The following is a 24,103-nucleotide window of genomic DNA, read 5'->3' on the forward strand; positions in this document are numbered from 1 at the left end:
TGGAAGCCACAGCTCTAGTAGAATGAGCTGTAATCCTTTCAGGAGGCTGCTGGCCAGCAGTCTCATAAGCTAAGCGTATTATACTTCTTAGCCAAAGCGAAAGAGAAGTTGCCGAAGCCTTTTGGCCTTTCCTCTGTCCAGAGTAGACAACAAACAAAGCAGATGTTTGACGAAAATCTTTAGTAGCTTGTAAATAATACTTTAAAGCACGAACCACGTCAAGATTGTGTAATAGATGTTCCTTCTTTGAAGAAGGATTAGGACACAATGATGGAACAACAATCTCCTGATTGATATTCTTATTAGATACCACCTTAGGTAAAAACCCAGGTTTGGTACACAAAACTACCTTATCTGCATGGAAGATCAGATAAGGGGAATCACAGTTTAAGGCAGATAACTCGGAAACTCTACGAGCCGAGGAAATAGCTACCAAAAATAGAACTTTCCAAGATAAAAGTTTGATATCTATGGAATGAAGAGGTTCAAACGGAACCCCCTGAGGAACTTTAAGAACCAAATTTAAACTCCATGGGGGAGCAACAGGTTTAAACACAGGCTTGATTCTAACTAAAGCCTGACAAAATGCCTGAATGTCTGGAACATCCGCCAGACGCTTGTGCAAAAGAATAGACAGAGCAGAAATTTGTCCCTTTAAGGAACTAGCTGACAAACCTTTTTCCAATCCTTCTTGGAGAAAAGATAATATCCTGGGAATCCTGACTTTACTCCATGAGTAACCCTTGGATTCACACCAATAAAGATATTTACGCCATATCTTATGATAGATTTTCCTGGTGACAGGCTTTCGTGCCTGAATTAAGGTATCAATAACTGACTCGGAGAAGCCACACTTTGATAAAATCAAGCGTTCAATCTCCAGGCAGTCAGTCTCAGAGAAATTAGATTCGGATGGTTGAAAGGACCCTGAAGTAGATGGTCCTGTCTCAGAGGCAGAGTCCATGGTGGAAGGGATGACATGTCCACCAGATCTGCATACCAAGTCCTGCGTGGCTACGCAGGTGCTATCAAAATCACCAATGCTCTCTCCTGCTTGATTTTGGCAATCAGACGAGGGAGCAGAGGAAACGGTGGAAACACATAAGCCAGGTTGAAGGACCAAGGCGCTGCTAGAGCATCTATCAGCGTCGCCTTGGGATCCCTGGACCTGGATCCGTAACAAGCAATTATGGCGTTCTGGCGAGACGCCATGAGATCCAGTTCTGGTTTGCCCCAACAATGAATCAATTGTGCAAACACCTCCGGATGGAGTTCCCACTCCCCCGGATGAAAAGTCTGTCGACTTAGAAAATCCGCCTCCCAGTTCTCTACACCTGGGATATGGATAGCTGATAGGTGGCAAGAGTGAATCTCTGCCCAGCGAATTATCTTTGAGACTTCCAACATCGCTAGGGAACTCCTTGTTCCCCCTTGATGGTTGATGTAAGCCACAGTCGTGATGTTGTCCGACTGAAATCTGATGAACCTCATTGTCGCTAGCTGAGGCCTGAAGAGCATTGAATATCGCTCTTAGTTCCAGAATGTTTATCGGAAGGAGTGTCTCCTCCTGAGTCCACGATCCCTGAGCCTTCAGGGAGTTCCAGACTGCCCCCCAGCCTAGAAGGCTGGCATCTGTCGTTACAATTGTCCAATCTGGCCTGCGAAAGGTCATACCTTTGGACAGATGGACCCGAGATAGCCACCAGAGAAGAGAATCCCTGGTCTCTTGATCCAGATTTAGTAGAGGGGACAAATCTGTGTAATCCCCATTCCACTGACTGAGCATGCAGAGTTGCAGCGGTCTGAGATGTAGGCGGGCAAACGGCACTATGTCCATTGCCGCTACCATTAAGCCGATTACTTCCATACACTGAGCCACCGAAGGGCGAGGAGTGGAATAAAGAACACGGCAGGAATTTAGAAGTTTTGATAACCTGGTCTCTGTCAGGTAAATCCTCATTTCTACAGAATCTATTAGAATTCCCAGAAAGGAGACTCTTGTGAGAGGGGATAGAGAACTCTTTTCTTCGTTCACTTTCCACCCATGCGACCTCAGAAATGCCAGAACTATGTCCGTATGAGACTTGGCAATTTGGAAATTTGACGCCTGTATCAGAATGTTGTCTAAATAAGGGGCCACTGCTATGCCCCGCGGCCTTAGGACCGCCAGAAGTGACCCCAGAACCTTCGTAAAGATTATTGGGGCTGTAGCTAACCCAAAGGGAAGAGCTACAAACTGGTAATGCCTGTCTAGGAAGGCAAACCTGAGAAACCGATGATGATCTTTGTGTATCGGAATGTGAAGATAAGCATCCTTTAAATCCACTGTAGTCATGTATTGACCCTCCTGGATCATAGGTAGGATGGTACGAATAGTCTCCATCTTGAATGATGGGACCCTGAGAAATTTGTTTAAGATCTTGAGATCTAAGATTGGTCTGAAGGTTCCCTCTTTTTTGTGAACCACAAACAGATTTGAATAGAATCCTTGTCCCTGTTGCTCCTTTGGAACTGGGTGGATCACTTCCATAACTAGGAGGTCTTGAACACAGTGTAAAAATGCCTCTCTCTTTATCTGGTTTGCAGATAATTGTGAAAGATGAAATCTCCCTTTTGGAGGAGAAGCTCTGAAGTCCAGAAGATATCCCTGGGATACAATTTCCAACGCCCAGGGATCCTGGACATCTCTTGCCCAAGCCTGGGCGAAGAGCGAAAGTCTGCCCCCTACTAGATCCGTTACCGGATCGGGGGCCAATCCTTCATGCTGTCTTAGAGGCAGCAGCAGGCTTTTTGGCCTGCTTACCTTTGTTCCAAGTCTGGTTAGGTCTCCAGACCGACTTGGACTGGGCAAAAGTTCCCTCTTGTTTTGTATTAGAGGAAGTTGATGCCGCACTCGCCTTGAAGTTTCGAAAGGCACAAAAATTAGACTGTTTGGCCCTTGATTTGGACCTATCCTGAGGAAGGGCATGACCTTTTCCTCCAGTGATATCAGAAATGATCTCCTTCAAACCAGGCCCGAATAGGGTCTGCCCCTTAAAGGGAATATTAAGCAGCTTAGACTTTGAAGTAACGTCAGCTGACCATGATTTAAGCCATAGCGCCCTACGCGCCTGAATAGCAAAACCAGAATTCTTAGCCGTTAGTTTAGTCAAATGAACAATGGCATCAGAAACAAAAGAATTGGCTAGCTTAAGTGCTCTAAGCTTGTCAAGTATATCATCCAATGGGGTCTCTACCTGTAAAGCCTCTTCCAGAGACTCAATTCAGAAGGCCGCAGCAGCAGTGACTGGGGCAATGCATGCAAGGGGCTGTAGAATAAAACCTTGTTGAATAAACATTTTCTTAAGGTAACCCTCTAACTTTTTATCCATTGGATCTAAGAAAGCACAACTGTCCTCGACAGGGATAGTAGTACGCTTAGCTAGTGTAGAAACTGCTCCCTCCACCTTAGGGACCGTTTGCCATAAGTCCCGTGTGGCGGCATCTATTGGAAACATTTTCTTAAAAATATGAGGGGGAGAGAACGGCACACCTGGCCTATCCCATTCCTTAGTAATAATTTCTGTAAACCTTTTAGGTACTGGAAAAACATCAGTGTAGACAGGTACTGCAATTGTATCACAGTCATTCAGAGCAGCTAAAACCTCCCTGAGCAACACGCGGAGGTGTTCAAGCTTAAATTTAAATGTTGATACTTCAGAATCAGGTTGAATCCTCTTCCCTGAGTCAGAAAAATCACCCACAGAAAGAAGCTCTCCTTCCTCAGCTTCTGCATATTGTGAGGGGGTATCAGACATAGCTACTAAAGCGTCAGTATGCTCTGTATTTCTTCTAACTCCAGAGCTGTCTCGCTTTCCTCGTAACCCAGGTAGTCTGGATAATACCGCTGACAGTGTATTATCCATGACTGCCGCCATGTCTTGTAAAGTAAACGCCATGGGCGCGCTAGATGTACTTGGCGCCTCTTGAGCGTGAGTCCCTTGAGCGGGATTTAAAGGTTCTGACACATGGGGCGAGTTAGTCGGCATAACTTCCCCCTCGTCAGATTCCTCTGGTGATAAATTTTTTAAAGACATAATATGGTCTTTATTACTTAAAGTGAAATCAGTACATTTGGTACACGTTCTAAGAGGGGATTCCACCATGGCTTCTAAACATAATGAACAAGGAGTTTCCTCTATGTCAGACATGTTTAAACAGACTAGCAATGAGACCAGCAAGCTTGGAAAACACTTTAAAGCAAGTTAACAAGCAAAAAATAAAAACGGTACTGTGCCTTTAAGAAAAATAAAAAAGGTCAGAATTTGAAAAACAGTGAAAAAAAGCAGTAAATCAAACGAAATTTTTACAGTGTGTATAATAAGCTAACAGAGCATTGCACCCACTTGCAAATGGATGATTAACCCCTTAGTTTAAAAAACGGATCAAAAAAACGATATAGACGTTTTTTAACAGTCACAACAAACTGCCACAGCTCTGCTGTGGCCCTACCTTGCCATACAAACGACTTTGGAAAGCCTAAAAACCCTTTAGAGAGGTCCTATTAGCATTCAGGGGACTTCTTGAGGGAAGCTGGATGTCTCAGTCTGCAAAAGTTACTGCGCAATTAAGCGCTAAATTAGGCCCCTCCCACTCATGTCTACACAGTGGGAGGCCTAAGAAAACTGTTTCTAGGCAAATTTAAGCCAGCCATGTGGAAAAAACATAATTTATGTAAGAACTTACCTGATAAATTCATTTCTTTCATATTAGCAAGAGTCCATGAGCTAGTGACGTATGGGATATACATTCCTACCAGGAGGGGCAAAGTTTCCCAAACCTCAAAATGCCTATAAATACACCCCTCACCACACCCACAATTCAGTTTAACGAATAGCCAAGAAGTGGGGTGATAAGAAAGGAGCGAAAGCATCAAAAAATAAGGAATTGGAATAATTGTGCTTTATACAAAAAAATCATAACCACCACAAAAAAAGGGTGGGCCTCATGGACTCTTGCTAATATGAAAGAAATGAATTTATCAGGTAAGTTCTTACATAAATTATGTTTTCTTTCATGTAATTAGCAAGAGTCCATGAGCTAGTGAGGTATGGGATAGCAGATACCCAAGATGTGGAACTTCCACGCAAGAGTCACTAGAGAGGGAGGGATAAAATAAAGACAGCCAATTCCGCTGAAAAAATAATCCACAACCCAAATCAAAAAATGAAATAATAAGCAGCAGAATCAAACTGAAACAGCTGCCTGAAGTACTTTTCTACCAAAAACTGCTTCTGAAGAAGAGAAAACATCAAAATGGTAGAATTTAGTAAAAGTATGCAAAGAAGACCAAGTTACTGCTTTGCAAATTTGATCAACAGAAGCTTCATTCCTAAAAGCCCAGGAAGTAGAAACTGACCTAGTAGAATGAGCTGTAATCCTTTGAGGCGGGGACTTACCCGACTCTACATAAGAATGATGAATCAAAGACTTTAACCAAGATGCCAAAGAAATGGCAGAAGCCTTCTGACCTTTTCTGGAACCAGAAAAGATGACAAATAGACTAGAAGTCTTTCTAAAACCTTTAGTAGCTTCAACATAATATTTCAAAGCTCTAACTACATCCAAAGAATGTAAAGATTTCTCCAGAGAATTCTTAGGATTAGGACATAACGAAGGGACAACAATCTCTCTACTAATGTTGTTAGAATTCACAACCTTAGGTAAAAATTTAAATGAAGTCTGCAACACTGCCTTATCCTGATGAAATATCAGGAAAGGAGATTCACAAGAAAGAGCAGATAACTCAGAAACTCTTCTAGCAGAAGAGATGGCTAAAAGGAACAACACTTTCCAAGAAAGTAATTTAATATCCAGAGAATGCATAGGTTCAAATGGAGGAGCCTGTAAAGCCCTCAGAACCAAATAAAGACTCCAATGAGGAGAGATTGACTTAATGACAGGCTTGATACGAACCAAAGCCTGAACAAAACAATGAATATCAGTATGATTAGCAATCTTTCTGTGAAAAAGAACAGAAAGAGTAGATTTGACCTTTCAAAGAGCTTGCAGACAAACCCTTATCCAAACCATCCTGAAGAAACTGTAAAATTCTTGGAATTCTAAAAGAATGCCAAGAGAATTTATGAGAAGAACACCAAGAAATGTAAGTCTTCCAGACTCTATAATAAATCTTCCTAGACACAGATTTACGAGCCTGTATCATAGTATTAATTACTGAGTCAGAGAAACCTCTATGACTAAGAATCAAGCATTCAATCTCCATACCTTCAAATTTGAGATCCTGATGGAAAAAAGGGCCTTGAGATAGAAGGTCTGGCCTTAACGGAAGTGTCCAAGGTTGGCAACTTGAGATCCGCATACCAAAACCTGTGAAGCCATGCTGGAGCCACCAGCAATACAAACGAACGTTCCATTAGAATTTTGGAAATCACTTTTGGAAGAAGAACTAGAGGCGGAAAGATATAAGCAGGTTGATAATTCCAAGGAAGCGACAGCGCGTCCATTGCTTCCGCCTGAGGATCCCTGGATCTGGACAGATACCTGGGGAGTTTCTTGTTTAGATGAGAGGCCATCAGATCTATTTCTGGAAGTCCCCAGATTTGAACAATCTGAATAAATACCTCTGGGTGAAGAGACCATTCGCCCGGATGTAACGTCTGGCGACTGAGATAATCCGCTTCCCAATTGTCTACACCTGGGATATGAATCGCAGAGATTAGACAGGAGCTGGATTCTGCCCATACAAGTATTCGAGATACTTCTTTCATAGCCTGAGGACTGTGAGTCCCCCCTTGATGATTGACATATGCCACGGTTGTGACATTGTCTGTCTGAAAACAAATAAACGATTCTCTCTTCAGAAGAGGCCAGAACTGAAGAGCTCTGAAAATCGCATGGAGTTCCAAAATGTTGATTGGTAATTTTGCCTCCTGAAATTCCCAAACCCCCTGCGCTGTCAGAGATCCCCATACAGCTCCCCAACCTGAAAGACTCACATCTGTTGAGATTACAGTCCAAGTTGGACGAACAAAAGAGGCCCCTTGAATTAGACGATGATGATTCAACCACCAAGTCAGAGAAGATCGAACATTGGGATTTAAGGATATTAATTGTGATATCTTTGTATAATCCCTGCACCACTGGTTCAGCATACAAAGCTGAAGAGGTCTCATGTGAAAGCGAGCAAAGTGGATCGCGTCCGATGCAGCAGTCATGAGACCTAGAATTTCCATGCACAAAGCTACCGAAGGGAATGATTGAGACTGAAGGTTTCGACAAGCTGAAACCAACTTCAGACGTCTCTTTTCTGTTAGAGACAGAGTCATGGACACTGAATCTATTTGAAAACCCAAAAAGGTTACCTTTGTCTGAGGAATCAATTAACTCTTTGGTAAATTGATCCTCCAACCAAGTCTTTGAAGAAACAACACAAGTTGATTCGTATGAGATTCTGCAGAATGTAAAGACTGAGCAAGTACCAATATATCGTCCAAATAAGGAAATACCGCAATACCCTGTTCCATGATCACAGAGAGAAGGGCACCGAGAACCTTTGAAAAAAACCTTGGAGCTGTTGCTAGGCCAAATGGAAGAGCAACAAACTGGCAATGCTTGTCTATAAAAACATAATTTATGTAAGAACTTACCTGATAAATTCATTTATTTCATATTAGCAAGAGTCCATGAGCTAGTGACGTATGGGATATACATTCCTACCAGGAGGGGCAAAGTTTCCCAAACCTCAAAATGCCTATAAATACACCCCTCACCACACCCACAAATCAGTTTAACGAATAGCCAAGAAGTGGGGTGATAAGAAAAAAGTGCGAAGCATAAATATAAGGAATTGGAATAATTGTGCTTTATACAAAAAAATCATAACCACCACAAAAAAAGGGTGGGCCTCATGGACTCTTGCTAATATGAAAGAAATGAATTTATCAGGTAAGTTCTTACATAAATTATGTTTTCTTTCATGTAATTAGCAAGAGTCCATGAGCTAGTGACGTATGGGATAATGACTACCCAAGATGTGGATCTTCCACGCAAGAGTCACTAGAGAGGGAGGGATAAAATAAAGACAGCCAATTCCGCTGAAAAAAATCCACACCCAAAAATAAAGTTTAAATCTTATAAAGAAAAAAAAATGAAAATATAAGCAGAAGATTCAAACTGAAACAGCTGCCTGAAGTACTTTTCTACCAAAGACAGCTTCAGAAGAAGAAAACACATCAAAATGGTAGAATTTAGTAAAAGTATGCAAAGAAGACCAAGTTGCTGCTTTACAAATCTGATCAACCGAAGCTTCATTCCTAAACGCCCAGGAAGTAGAAACTGACCTAGTAGAATGAGCTGTAATCCTTTGAGGCGGAGTTCTACCGACTCGACATAAGCATGATGGATTAAAGATTTCAACCAAGATGCCAAAGAAATGGCAGAGGCCTTCTGACCTTTCCTAGAACCGGAAAAGATAACAAATAGACTAGAAGTTTTTCGGAAATTCTTAGTAGCTTCAACATAATATTTCAAAGCTCTAACTACATCCAAAGAATGCAATGATTTCTCCTTAGAATTCATAGGATTAGGACATAATGAAGGAACCACAATTTCTCTACTAATGTTGGAATTCACAACCTTAGGTAAAAATTTAAAAGAAGTTCACAACACCGCCTTATCCTGGTGAAAAATCAGAAAAGGAGACTCACAAGAAAGAGCAGATAATTCAGAAACTCTTCTGGCAGAAGAGATGGCCAAAAGGAACAAATGAATGCATAGGTTCAAACGGAGGAGCTTGAAGAGCCCCCAGAACCAAATTCAAACTCCAAGGAGGAGAAATTGACTTAATGACAGGTTTTATACGAACCAAAGCTTGTACAAAACAATGAATATCAGGAAGATTAGCAATCTTTCTGTGAAAAAGAACAGAAAGAGCAGAGATTTGTCCTTTCAAGGAACTTGCAGACAAACCTTTATCCAAACCATCCTGAAGAAACTGTAATATTCTCAGAATTCTAAAAGAATGCCAGAAAAAATGATGAGAAAGACACCAAGAAATATAAGTCTTCCAGACTCTATAATATATCTCCCTAGATACAGATTTACGAGCCTGTAACATAGTATTAATCACAGAGTCAGAGAAACCTCTTTGACTAAGAATCAAGCGTTCAATCTCCATACCTTTAAATTTAAGGATTTGAGATCCTGATGGAAAAAAGGACCTTGCGACAGAAGGTCTGGCCTTAACGGAAGAGTCCACGGTTGGCAAGAGGCCATCCAGACAAGATCCGCATACCAAAACCCGTGAGGCCATGCTGGAGCTACCAGCAGAACAAACGAGCATTCCTTCAGAATCTTGGAGATTACTCTTGGAAGAAGAACTAGAGGCGGAAAGATATAGGCAGGATGATACTTCCAAGGAAGTGACAATGCATCCACTGCTTCCGCTTGAGGATCCCTGGATCTGGACAGATACCTGGGAAGTTTCTTGTTTAGATGAGAGGCCATCAGATCTATTTCTGGAAGTCCCAACATTTGAACAATCTGAAGAAATACCTCTGGGTGAAGAGACCATTCGCCCGGCGACTGAGATAATCCGCTTCCCAATTGTCTATACCTGGGATATGGACCGCAGAAACTAGACAGGAGCTGGATTCCGCCCATACCAGAATTCGAGATACTTCTTTCATAGCCAGAGGACTGTGGGTCCCTCCTTGATGATTGATGTATGCCACAGTTGTGACATTGTCTGTCTGAAAACAAATGAACGATTCTCTCTTTAGAAGAGGCCAAAACTGAAGAGCTCTGAAAATTGCACGGAGTTCCAAAATATTGATCGGTAATCTCACCTCCTGAGATTCCCAAACCCCTTGTGCTGTCAGAGACCCCCACACAGCTCCCCAACCTGTAAGACTTGCATCTGTTGAAATTACAGTCCAGGTCAGAAGAACAAAAGAAGCCCCCTGAAGTAAACGATGGGGATCTGTCCACCACGTCAGAGAGTGTCGTACAATCGGTTTTAAAGATATTAATTGAGATATCTTTGTGTAATCCCTGCACCACTGGTTCAGCATACAGAGCTGAAAAGGTCGCATGTGAAAACGAGCAAAGGGGATCGCGTCCGATGCAGCAGTCATAAGACCTAGAATTTCCATGCATAAGGCTACCGAAGGGAATGATTGTGACTGAAGGTTTCGACAAGCTTTGTCTGTCAAAGATAGAGTCATGGACACTGAATCTATCTGGAAACCTAAAAAGGTTACCTGTGTCTGAGGAATCAATGAACTTTTTGGTAAATTGATCCTCCAACCATGATGTTGAAGAAACAACACAAGTCGATTCGTATGAGATTCTGCTAAATGTGAAGACTGAGCAAGTACCAAGATATCGTCCAAATAAGGAAATACCACAATACCCTGTTCTCTGATTACAGACAGAAGGGCACCGAGAATCTTTGTAAAAATTCTTGGAGCTGTAGCTAGGCCAAACGGCAGAGCCACAAACTGGTAATGCTTGTCTAGGAAAGAGAATCTCAGAAACTGATAGTGATCTGGATGAATCGGAATATGCAGATATGCATCCTGTAAATCTATTGTAGACATATAATGCCCTTGCTGAACAAAAGGCAGGATAGTCCTTATAGTTACCATTTTGAATGTTGGTATCCTTACATAACGATTTAATATTTTTAGATCCAGAACTGGTCTGAAGGAATTCTCCTTCTTTGGTACAATGAAGAGATTTGAATAAAACCCCAGTCCCTGTTCCAGAACTGGAACTGGCATAATTACTCCAGCCAACTCTAGATCTGAAACACATTTCAGAAATGCTTGAGCCTTTGCTGGGTTTACTGGGACACGGGAAAGAAAAAATCTCTTTGCAGGAGGCCTTATCTTGAAACCAATTCTGTACCCTTCTGAAACAATGTTCTGATCCAAAGATTGTGAACGGAATTGATCCAAATTTCTTTGAAAAAACGTAATCTGCCCCCTACCAGCTGAGCTGGAATGAGGGCTGCACCTTCATGTGGACTTAGGAGCTGGCTTTGATTTTCTAAAAGGCTTGGATTTATTCCAGACTGGAGATGGTTTCCAAACTGATACCGCTCCTGAGGATGAAGGATCAGGCTTTTGTTCCTTGTTGTGACGAAAGGAACGAAAACGATTATTAGACCTAAATTTACCTTTAGATTTTTTTATCCTGTGGTAAAAAAGTTCCTTTCCCTCCAGTAACAGTTGAGATAATAGAATCCAACTGAGAACCAAACAATTTATTACCCTGGAAAGAAAGGGAAAGCAGAGTAGACTTAGAAGACATATCAGCATTCCAAGTTTTAAGCCATAAAGCTCTTCTAGCTAAAATAGCTAGAGACATATACCTGACATCAACTTTAATGATATCAAAGATGGCATCACAAATAAAATTATTAGCATGTTGAAGAAGAATAATAATGCTATGAGAATTATGATCTGTTACTTGCTGCGCTAAAGCTTCTAACCAAAAAGTTGAAGCTGCAGCAACATCCACTAAAGATATAGCAGGTCTAAGAAGATTACCTGAACACAAGTAAGCTTTTCTTAGAAAGGATTCAATTTTCCTATCTAAAGGATCCTTAAAGGAAGTACCATCTGCCGTAGGAATAGTAGTACGCTTAGCAAGAGTAGAGACAGCCCCATCAACCTTAGGGATTTTGTCCCAAAACTCTAATCTGTCAGATGGCACAGGATATAATTGCTTAAAACGTTTAGAAGGAGTAAATGAATTACCCAAATTCTCCCATTCCCTGGAAATTACTTCAGAAATAGCACCAGGGACAGGAAAAACTTCTGGAATAACTACAGGAGATTTAAAAACCTTATCTAAACGTTTAGATTTAGTATCAAGAGGACCAGAATCCTCAATTTCTAATGCAATTAAGTAAAGAACGAATAAATTCAATTTTAAATAAATATGAAGATTTATCAGCATCAACCTCTGAGACAGAATCCTCTGAACCAGAAGAACCATTATCAGAATCAGAATGATGATGTTCATTTAAAAATTCATCTGAAAAATGAGAAGTTTTAAAAGACTTTTTACGTTTACTAGAAGGAGGAATAACAGACATAGCCTTCTTAATGAGTATTAGATCTTGACGGAACAGCAACAGGTAATGTAACAGTACTAAAGGAAATATTATCTGCATTAACAAGTTTGTCATGACAAACAGTACAAACAACAGCTGGAGGAACAGATACCATAAGTTTACAGCAGATACACTTAGCTTTGGTAGCTCCAGCACCAGGCAGCGATTTTCCAGAAGTATCTTCTGACTCAGATTCAACGTGGGACATCTTGCAATATGTAATAGAAAAAACAACATATAAAGCAAAATTGATCAAATTCCTTAAATGACAGTTTCAGGAATGGGAAAAAATGCCAGTGAACAAGCTTCTAGCAACCAGAAGCAATAAATAATGAGACTTAAATAATGTGGAGACAATAGTGACGCCCATATTTTTTTAGCGCCAAAAATGACGCCCACATTATTTGGCGCCTAAATGCTTTTGGCGCCAAAAATGACGCCACATCCGGAACGCCGACACTTTTGGCGCAAAAGAACGTCAAAAATGACGCAAATTCCGGCAACACGTATGACGCCGGAAACAGAAAAAAATATTTGCGCCAAAAAAGTCCACGCCAAGAATGACGCAATAAAATGAAGAATTTTCAGCCCCCGCAAGCCTAACAGCCCACAGGGAAAAAGTCAAATTTTAAGGTAAGAAAAAAATTGATTTATTCATATGCATTATCCCAAATATGAAACTGACTGTCTGAAATAAGGAATGTTGAACATCCTGAGTCAAGGCAAATAAATGTTTGAATACATATATTTAGAACTTTATAAAAAAGTGCCCAACCATAGCTTAGAGTGTCACAGAAAATAAGACTTACTTACCCCAGGACACTCATCTACATGTTGTAGAAAGCCAAACCAGTACTGAAACGAAAATCAGCAGAGGTAATGGTATATATATAAGAGTATATCGTCGATCTGAAAAGGGAGGTAAGAGATGAATCTCTACGACCGATAACAGAGAACCTATGAAATAGACCCCGTAGAAGGAGATCATTGAATTCAAATAGGCAATACTCTCCTCACATCCCTCTGACATTCACTGCACGCTGAGAGGAAAACCGGGCTCCAACCTGCTGCGGAGCGCATATCAACGTAGAATCTAGCACAAACTTACTTCACCACCTCCATAGGAGGCAAAGTTTGTAAAAACTGATTTGTGGGTGTGGTGAGGGGTGTATTTATAGGCATTTTGAGGTTTGGGAAACTTTGCCCCTCCTGGTAGGAATGTATATCCCATACGTCACTAGCTCATGGACTCTTGCTAATTACATGAAAGAAAGAGAATCTCAGGAACTGATAGTGATCTGGATGAATTGGAATATGAAGATATGCATCCTGTAAGTCTATTGTAGACATATAATGCCCTTGCTGAACAAAAGGCAGAATAGTCCTTATAGTCACCATTTTGAATGTTGGTATCCTTACATAACGATTCAATATTTTTAGATCCAGAACTGGTCTGAAGGAATTCTCCTTCTTTGGTACAATGAATAGATTTGAATAAAACCCCAGACCCTGTTCCAGAACTGGAACTGGCACAATTACCCCAGCCAACTCTAGGTCTGAAACACATTTCAGAAATGCCTGAGCCTTCACTGATTACTGGAATGCGAGAGAGAAAAAATCGTCTCACAAGTGGTCTTACCTTGAAACCTATTCTGTACCCTTGTGAAACAATGTTCTGAATCCAAAGACTGTGAATCGAATTGATCTAAATATTTTTGAAAAATCGTAACATGCCCCCTACCAGCTGTGCTGGAATGAGGGCCGCACCTTCATGTGGACTTGGGAGCTGGTTTTGACTTTCTAAAAGGCTTGGATTTATTCCAGACTGGAGATGGTTTCCAAACGGAAACCGTTCCTTTAGGGGAAGGGTCAGGCTTCTGTTCCTTATTCTGACGAAAGGAACAAAAACGATTAGCAGCCCTGTATTTACCTTTAGATTTTTTGTCCTGAGGCAAAAAGGTTCCTTTCCCCCCAGTAACAGTTGAAATAATTGAATCCAACTGTGAACCAAATAATTTATTACCTTGGAAAGAAAGAGAAAGTAAAGTTAACTTAGAAGTCATATCTGCATTCCAAGATTTAAGCCATAAAGCTCTTCTAGCTAAAATAGCTAAAGACATATACCTGACATCAATTCTAATGATATAAAAAATGGCATCACAAATAAAGTTATTAGCATGTTGAAGAAGTTTAACAATGCTATAAACATTATGGTCTGACACTTGTTGCGCTAAGGCCTCCAACCAAAAAGTGGAAGCTGCAGCAACATCAGCCAAAGAAATAGCAGGTCTAAGAAGATTACCTGAACATAAATAAGCTCTCCTTAGAAAGGATTCAAGCTTCCTATCTAAAGGATCCTTAAAGGAAGTACTATCTGCCGTAGGATTAGTAGTACGTTTAGCAAGAGTAGAGATAGCCCCATCAACTTTAGGGATTTTGTCCAAAAACTCTAATCTATCAGATGGCACAGGGTACAATTTCTTAAACCTTGGAGAAGGGGTAAATGAGGTACCCAGACTATTCCATTCCCTAGAAATTACTTCTGAAATAGCATCAGGAACTGGAAAAACTTCTGGAATAACTACATGAGGTTTAAAAACTGAATTTAAACGCTTAGTAGATTTAGTATCAAGAGGACTAGACTCCTCCATATCTAATGCAATCAATACTTCTTTAAGTAAAGAACGAATAAATTCCATTTTAAATAAATATGAAGATTTATCAGTGTCAATATCTGAGGCAGAATCTTCTGAACCAGATAGATCCTCATCAGAAACAGATAAGTCAGAATGATGGCGGTCACTTAAAAATTCATCTGAAATATGAGAAGTTTTAAAAGACCTTTTACGTTTGCTGGAAGGAGGAATAACAGACAGAGCCTTCCTAAAAGAATTAGAAACAAATTCTTTCACATTAACAGGAACATCCTGAACATTAGATGTTGAAGGAAAAACAACGGGTAAAGGATTATTACTAATGGAAACACTATCTGCATTAGAAAGTTTATCATGACAGCTAACACAAACTACAGCCGGAGGAACAGATACCAAAAGTTTACAACAAATGCACTTAAAAGATTACTTTCTGTTATAATTTTTAAGCTAAACAACTAACATATTAAAGTTAATAAACATTAATTAAAACCTACTGACCTATATTTTTTCCAAAACGAAGTTTCATAACGTTCTAAAAGTTATATCTTTTATTCGCTGATGATGTCACGTTATCCTGCCCACTATTTTCAGCACTGAGTGTTCAAAATACTTAAACCAATAACTTTGTGTTTAAAGCGCCATTTTGAAACCTAGGTATTGTAAACGGATTGGTACAGAGCAAAGGATACCCACAGAGTGAGTTTGGAAAACAATTAAATTTGCAGACAAGATTTCTGATATACAGTAGAGATATGTTAATGAAATGCTATTGATAAAAAGCGTATTTGGGGTAGTTAGTTAGTAACAGGCATAGAAAATATTTACTTACAGTGGCCCTTTAACTTTGGTAGAACCAGCATCAGGCAGCGTCTTTCCAGAAGTAGATTCTGATCTAGGGTCAGGTTGAGACATTTTGCAATATGTAATAGAAAAAACAACATATAAAGCAAAATTATCAAATTCCTTAAATGACAGTTTCAGGAATGGGAAAAAATGCCAAATGAACAAGCCTCTAGCAACCAGAAGCAATGAAAAAGTGAAACTTAAATAATGTGGAAAAAAGGTGGAGACAAGAATGACGCCCACATTTTTTGGCGCCAAGTATGACGCCCACATTATTGGCGCCAAGTACAACGCCCCATCCTCTGACGGCGAAAAAAACAACGCCCATATTTTTTAGCCCCAAGAATGACGTCACATCCTCTGACGGCGAAAAAAATGACGCCCACATTTTTTGGCGCAAAAGAACGTCTAAAATACATAAACGTCAAAAATGACGCAACTACGAATAAACTTCCGGCGTCAATTAAGGCGCCGGAAATGACAAAATTTTGCGCCAAAAAAGTTGGTGCCAAGAATGACGCAATAAATTGAAGCATTTCAGCCCCCGCGAGCCTAACAGCCCGCAGGGAAAAAAGTCAATTGAAAATAATTTTAAGGTAAGAAAAAATATTTATTCATATGCATTATCCCAAAAAATGAAACTGACAGTCTGAATGAAGGAATACTGATTATCCTGAATCATGGCAAATATAAGTTTAAACACATATATTTAGAACTTTACATATAAAGTGCCCAACCATAGCTTAGAGTGTCATAAATAAAAAAAGACTTACTTACCCTAAGACACTCATCTACATATAGTAGAAAGCCAAACCAGTACTGAAACTAGAATCAGTAGAGGTAATGGTATATAAGAGTATATCGTCGATCTGAAAAGGGAGGTAGGAGAAGAAATCTCTACAACCGATAACAGAGAACCTATGAAATAGATCCCCTAGAGGAAGACCATTGTATTCAAATAGGCAATACTCTCTTCACATCCCTCTGACATTCACTGCACTCTGAGAGGAAAACCGGGCTCCAGCCTGCTGCGAAGCGCATATCAACGTAGAATCTAGCACAAACTTACTTCACCACCTCCATGGGAGGCAAAGTTTGTAAAACTGAATTGTGGGTGTGGTGAGGGGTGTATTTATAGGCATTTTGAGGTTTGGGAAACTTTGCCCCTCCTGGTAGGAATGTATATCCCATACGTCACTAGCTCATGGATTAGTGACGTATGCTAATTACATGAAAGAAAAACTAGGCCCCAATAACGTTTTATCACCAAAACATATATAAAAACGTTTAAGCACTCCCAGCAAACGTTTTATATGACAGGAATTGGAAAAATAATAAGAGTATTACCTCTGGCAGTAAGCATGATACCAGTCGCTATTAAATCACTGTAATCAGGCTTACCTTAAATAAATCTGGTATCAGCAGCATTTTCTAGCATTTACATTCCTCTAGAAAAAAAATAAACTGCACATACCTCATAGCAGGATAACCTGCACGCAATTCCCCAGCTGAAGTTACCTCTCTCTTCAGTTATGTGTGAGAACAGCAATGGATCTTAGTTACAACCTGCTAAGATCATTAGAGACCACAGGCAGATTCTTCTTCTATTTTCTGCCTGGGACCAAAATAGTACAACTCCGGTACCATTTAAAAATAACAAACTTTTGAATTGAAGAAAAAACAACTACATTTCACCACATCCCTCTTACTGCTTCCATGCTTGTCGAGAGTTGCAAGAGAATGACTGGAGGTGGCAGTTAGGGGAGGAGCTATATAGACAGCTCTGCTGTGGGTGATCCTCTTGCAACTACCTGTTGGGAAGGAGAATATCCCACAAGTAATGGATGATCCGTGGACTGTATACACCTTACAAGAGAAAACGCATTAAAAAATCTTAGTACCCAGGTGGGAAAGTGCTTAGCACTCAAAGGGTTAAGCACTTGAATGCCGCCTTTTCACAGGTTTTTCACCACTAGAGGGCGTTAGTTCATGTGTCTCCTATAGATGACATTGTGCTTACTCCTGTGTAGTTATCTAGGAGTCAGAACTGATTGGCTAAAATGCAAGTCTGTCAAAAACACTGAAATAAGGGGGCAGTCAGAAGATGCTTAGATACAGTGTAATCACAGAGGTAAAAATTATATTAATATAACTGAGATAAGGAGCAGTCTGCAGAGGCTTAGATACAAGGTAATCACACAGGTAAAAATTATATTAATATAACTGAGATAAGGGGCAGTCTGCAGAGGCTTAGATACAGGGTAATCACAGAGGTAAAAAGTATATTAATATTACAGAGATAAGGAGCAGTCTGCAGAGGCTTAGATACAGAGTAATCACAGAGGTAAAAAGTATATTAATATTACTGAGATAAGTACCAGTTTGCAGAGGCTTAGATACAGGGTAATCATAGAGGTAAAAAGTATATTACTATAACTGAGATAAGGAGCAGTCTGCAGAGGCTTAGATACAAGGTAATCACAGAGGTAAAAAGTATATTTATATAACTGAGATAAGGGGCAGTCTGCAGAGGCTTAGATACAGGGTAATCACAGAGGTAATAAGTGTATTAATATAACTGAGATAAGGGGCAGTCTGCAGAAGCTTAGATACAAGGTAATCACAGAGGTAAAAAGTATATTAATATAACTAAGATAAGGGGCAGTTTGCAGAGGCTTAGATACAGGGTAATCACAGAGGTAATAAGTGTATTAATATAACTGTGTTGATTATGGAGAACTGGGGAATGGGTAATAAATGTATCTTTTTAAACAATAACATATTTGGTGTTTAATATCCATTTAATTAAACATTTTATTGAGGGGGTTCCATTTGGAATTTAACATCCATTTAACACAGTATATTTAAAAAAAATGCTTTTAATCAAAATTGAAATGCACTGATTTGCATTTTAATTTCCACTGGAGCTTCCCATTAAATAAATTATATGGATGCGTGATCGTGCGCCATCTGGCTTAGAGCGAGTAGATCCGCGTGTGCATATTTATTTGTACTTGTTTTATTTTTCCATTTAAATGTGTAACTACAATGTGAATGAAATAACTTCACACCTCTGCGCAAATGTGCAATGTTTGTAAAAAAAAGATCTCATTTATCCGTACGCAGAGCTTGCAAATCTGCACAAAGCGCTTTATGCACGGCGACCATCTGTGCAGGTGGAACTAGTGATGCGCAGCCAATCACTCCAAGACTATTGCTGTATTTTATTGATTAATGTTACCAGTTTCTGATAACAATTCTTCATTTTTCAGAGTCCGCAAGTAACGAAGAATCTTAAAAAGAAGAAACAAAGGAACTGATCTGCTGATTCAGGGATTTTTCCACTGACATTTAAAGCAAGCAGAATATCAGAGCATAGCAGTAGTTACTGTGTGTGACTGCTACAATATATTAAGGGGTTACACAGAACTGTATTGATGACTCCCACAAAGAATAAGGAGGGGATGAAGAGAGAAATGTTTTGTGGCAGAAGTTACTTTGTGTGCTGAAATAAATGCTATTAGTTTATCTAAGCAATTCACTAGCTGGCTGGTGCAATTAAGAGATGGATCACCCTTTTAAAGGGACATGAAACACAACATTTCCTTTCATGATTTAGACAGAGGATACAGTTTTTTAATAAAAGTTTCAAATGTATTTCTATTATTAAATTTGTTTCAATCTCATGTTATTCTTTGTTGAAAAGATATCCAGATAGGTAGTGGGCACATCTGGAGCACTGCATAGCAGGAAATAGTGCTGCCCATTTAGTGCTCTTGCTAATGTATTACATTCTTGCAAAAGTGCTGCAGACTCATGCACACTCATTAGCTTTTCAACAAAGGATACCAAGAAAGTTGTTTAAAATTGCATGCTGTATTTGAATGATGAATAAAAAATTGGCGTTTTATATCCCTTTAAAGGGGGCACAAACAATGCCCTTCTATAATGGATGATTAACACTGACAGCGTGGTACAGTGTACTGCAGTCTAACACAAATTCATATCTAAAAATGTCAAAGCCTTCAAAATAGGACGATTAAATGATTTGTGTTTTTCAAATATTTAGATTTAATTGTAGGGGAATCTGCTGACCGTAAATGCTATTTTTTTTTTTTTTTAAAGAAGTTTGATTTATCTACCTGTGAATGTTTTACATTTCAATATTACGCATGTAATAAATTATAGGATTAAATAATAACCCTGTATATTATTCTTGTTTATGTATGTGAAAGCCTATACAAAAAAATACATGAACTGCCATTCTCTACAAAATACCCAAAAGTGGATTCATCATTTTTGTTAAACACTTTTTCTTTTTAAACAGATAAGCTTTCTCCATAAAGGCACACAGTTAATGCCTAAGTATACCGATACCAAATGTGTATAGATTCATGTAAACATACACCAAAAGCATTTCTCAGCTCAGCAATTGCTGCATTCAACACTGATCCTTGTATAATTACCATTTAGATTGTAAGCTCTCTAGACAACAGGACACTGCAATCCCAGTCTACATTCCGTGACTTTTAGTCATTGTACAATGAAGTTAGAGACAGTAAAGCTAACTTTTCTATTTACTGATTGATTAAAATGCAAGTCTGTCAAAAGAACAGAAATAAGGGGGCAGTCTGCAGAGGCTTAGACACAAGGTAATCACAGAGGTAAAAAGTATATTAATAAAACTGAGATAAGGGGGCAGTCTGCAGAGGCTTAGATACAAGGTAATCACAGAGGTAAAAAGTATATTAATATAACTGAGATAAGGAGTAGTCTGCAGAGGCTTAGATACAAGGTAATCACAGAGGTAAAAAGTATATTAATATAACTGAGATAAGGAGTAATCTGCAGAGGCTTAGATACAGAGTAATCACAGAGGTAAAAAGTATATTAATATAACTGAGATAAGGAGCAGTCTGCAGAGGCTTAGATACAGAGTAATCACAGAGGTAAAAAGTATATTAATATAACTGAGATAAGGAGCAGTCTGCAGAAGCTTAGATACAAGGTAATTACAGAGGTAAAAAGTATAAACTGAGATAATGGGCAGTCTGCAGAGGCTTAGATACAAGGTAATCACAGAGGTAAAACGTATATTAATATAACCGAGATAAGGGGCAGTCTGCAGAGGCTTAGATACAGGGTAATCACAGAGGTAAAAAGTGTATTAATATAACTGAGATAAGGAGCAGTCTGCAAAGGCTTAGATACAAGGTAATCACAGAGGTAAAAAGTATATTAATATAACTGAGATAAGGAGCAGTCTGCAGAGGCTTAGATACAGAGTAATCACAGAGGTAAAAAGTATATTAATATAACTGAGATAAGGAGCAGTCTGCAGAAGCTTAGATACAAGGTAATTACAGAGGTAAAAAGTATATTGATATTAGACGCCCCAATATCTGAGAGGGAAATACTAGACGCCATAAAGGAGTTGAAGCCAGAGAAGGCCCCAGGCCCTGACGGTTTCAGTAACCGATACTATAAACTATTTAGAACCCAACTTGTACCGCATCTGCTCTCTCTGTTTAACCATATTTCGGAACTCGTAGTTTTCCCTGATTCTATGTTACAGGCCCATATTTCAGTCCTCCCTAAACCCGGAAAAAAACCAGATACCCCAGCTAATTTCAGGCCAATTTCTCTGTTAAATGTAGATCTTAAGATATACGCCAAAATCCTTGCGAACAGAATTAACACAATATTGCCCAATCTTATTCATTATGACCAAGTTGGTTTCGTCCCACAGAGAGAGGCCAAAGATAATATATGTAAAGTACTGAATCTATTAGAATATGTTAAAAAATCAAACACTCCTGCAGTATACCTATCAACAGATGCTGAAAAGGCGTTTGATAGGCTTGACTGGACCTTTTTACAATCCACCCTCCAAAAATTTGGCTTCCCCTCAACATTTATCCAAAAAATATTTGCATTATACTCCAACCCTTCTGCTCAGATTAAGGTCAATGGGGCCCTCTCTGACCATTTTGAAATTCGGAACGGTACGAGGCAGGGATGCCCGCTTTCCCCCATTCTCTTTATCTTATCTTTAGAGCCACTAGCTGTAAAATTGCGTGAGCATTCACACATAAAAGGTATAACTATCAAGGAAGAAACATATAAATTAGCAATGTTTGCTGATGATATCTTGATGACCCTGACTGATCCAATACACTCCCTCCCATATGTACAAAACATTCTGCAGGCCTTTGGGGCTGTATCAAATTTTCTTATAAACACCAATAAATCAGAACTATATCCAATCAACCTTACAGAAAAGGAGGTAACACAGATCCAACAAACATTCCCATATAAAATTCAGACCCAAGCGTTAAAATATTTAGGAATTTTTCTCTCCCATAATACAGAAACCATTCGAAAACTGAACTATGGCCGCCTATTAGAGGAATTCCAGCAATTAACAACCTCTTGGCTCCCCAAAAAGAATATCTCTTGGCTGGGGAGAATAGCTGCTGCCAAGATGACTCTGCTACCAAAGGCCCTGTATGTTATGCAGGCCTTACCAATTTCGGGGATTACAACAGATATTAGCAAATTACAATCTATAATGGACACTTATATTTGGTGCCGTAGACCCCCACGGCTAGCAAAAAATACATTATATAGGCTTAGGGAGGAAGGTGGGTTAGGGGTTCCGAATCTACACTTTTATAAAATGGCAATTACCCTAAATAGAATTGTGGAGTGGTGTAGACAGGGGACTGAATCCTATAAGAGATGTATCCACTTAGAATCCCAATTATTAGGAATACCCCAACTGGGTGTAATGTGTTGGGCCCCATATAAACCCCCCCTAGAGAAGATTGCAGACTACCCAATAATCAAAGAAACATGGTCAACCTGGTCCAAAATGCGGAACTCTCACAAACTTATAACATCAACTTATTCACCACTGACAACACTCAACCTTAATAGGGAACTTCGGGAAGGTCCCATAGGGATAAAACAACCTGTAAATACAACCTCAAAACTCCTAGACTATACCCCCGTGTTCACACTAGTGGAAAGAGGGAAACTAGTGCAGAGAGATATGTTGATCTCACAAGGCTTTACCCAATTCCAATCTTGGTTTGCCTATCACCAGGTACGCCACTATCTTTCCATGCACAAATATAAACAGGACTTATTCAGAGCCCGAACTGTATTTGAACTCCTTTGTTCCGCCCAACAAACCCCCAAGAAAGTCATATCACTTATGTATAAAAATATCCTCAGATCACACTACCCCAACAAACCAAATTATACTAAAAGATGGGAGGGAGAATTAGGGATAGAAGCCTCGCACAAGCAATGGGACTCATGGTTTCAGGCAACTGCTAGATCAGCGCATTCGGCGGCAGCACTTGAAACCAATATTAAAATACTCACCAGGTGGTACCTGACCCCTAGCAAATTAAAACACATGTTCACAAAAGCCAGCAATAAGTGCTGGAGAGGATGCGACCAAGAGGGCACTATGCATCATATTTGGTGGGGTTGCGATAAACTACAACCATTCTGGACTCAAGTCCAAACACAGATAGGCAAAATTCTTGGAACTGACTTGGTCCTTTCCCCTGAGGGAGTCTTATTCAACGCCAGCCCACATATCCCCTGTAAAATTAGAAAATGTCTCTATCAAATTTTACTAAATGCCGCAAAAAGACTTATCCCAAAATTTTGGAAGAAAACCCACCCACCCTCGGTCATTCATTGGCTTGACCTAGTTAAAAATACCTTGATACTGGAAAGATTATACTACCTTAGATTGGGCCGTTTGAATTTTTATCATGATATGATATTTTTATGGGAACAATATTTATATAGTGGGAGGACAAGGTCTCTAGAAAATGAGGTGGAGAGGAGAGGTGTGAATATATGATCATTTGATGTATACACAAGGCCTTTCCTTGAGCTAAATAAGTGGGGAGATTGGTACATAAGCTAGGGTGGTATGGATGAAAAAAAACAATAGGTTGATCCTTGCAGCAATAGACAAATCTTAAAGTTCAAACACCTAACTAAACATCTTGAGTGATAACCTGTGTAACCTTAGAGGGTCTATAACTGTAGTTAAGGTGGATATGCAACTATAAACAATGCTTTGGGTCTAAACCAAAAACTATAGATGTTGGAAAAATACTGTATCTGTATACTATTGAATCTGTCATGCTGTTTATCCTGTTTCATATTTTTCTTTGTTTGTTTGTTTGAAAAATCAATAAAAGAAAAGATATTTAAAAAAAAAAAAGTATATTGATATAACTGAGATAAGGGAGCAGTCTGCAGAAGCTTAGATACAAGGTAACCACAGAGGTAAAAAGTATATTAATATAACTGAGATAAGGAGCAGTCTGCAGAGGCTTAGATACAGGGTACTCACAGAGGTAAAAAAGTATATTAATATAACTGAGATAAGGAGCAGTCTGCAGAGGCTTAGATACAGGGTAATCACAGAGGTAAAAAGTGTATTAATATA

At 39.4% G+C, this 24,103-nt stretch overlaps 1 protein-coding gene across 2 annotated transcripts in view; it reads left to right on the forward strand.

Moving 5' to 3' along the window:
- The window catches only part of LOC128666545 (inter-alpha-trypsin inhibitor heavy chain H3), a 218,486-nt gene extending 198,664 nt beyond the window's left edge, over positions 1–19,822 (forward strand). For both annotated transcript variants that reach the window (XM_053721209.1, XM_053721210.1), the window contains one exon: positions 18,894–19,822. In XM_053721209.1, the coding sequence (XP_053577184.1) occupies positions 18,894–18,906 (13 nt within the window). In that variant the 3' untranslated portion in view covers positions 18,907–19,822. The remainder of the gene's footprint in view (positions 1–18,893) is intronic.
- Positions 19,823–24,103: the final 4,281 nt, after the last annotated feature.

This window comes from Bombina bombina, chromosome 7 (assembly GCF_027579735.1).
Source record: "Bombina bombina isolate aBomBom1 chromosome 7, aBomBom1.pri, whole genome shotgun sequence".
Classification (NCBI taxonomy): Eukaryota; Metazoa; Chordata; class Amphibia; order Anura; family Bombinatoridae; genus Bombina; species Bombina bombina.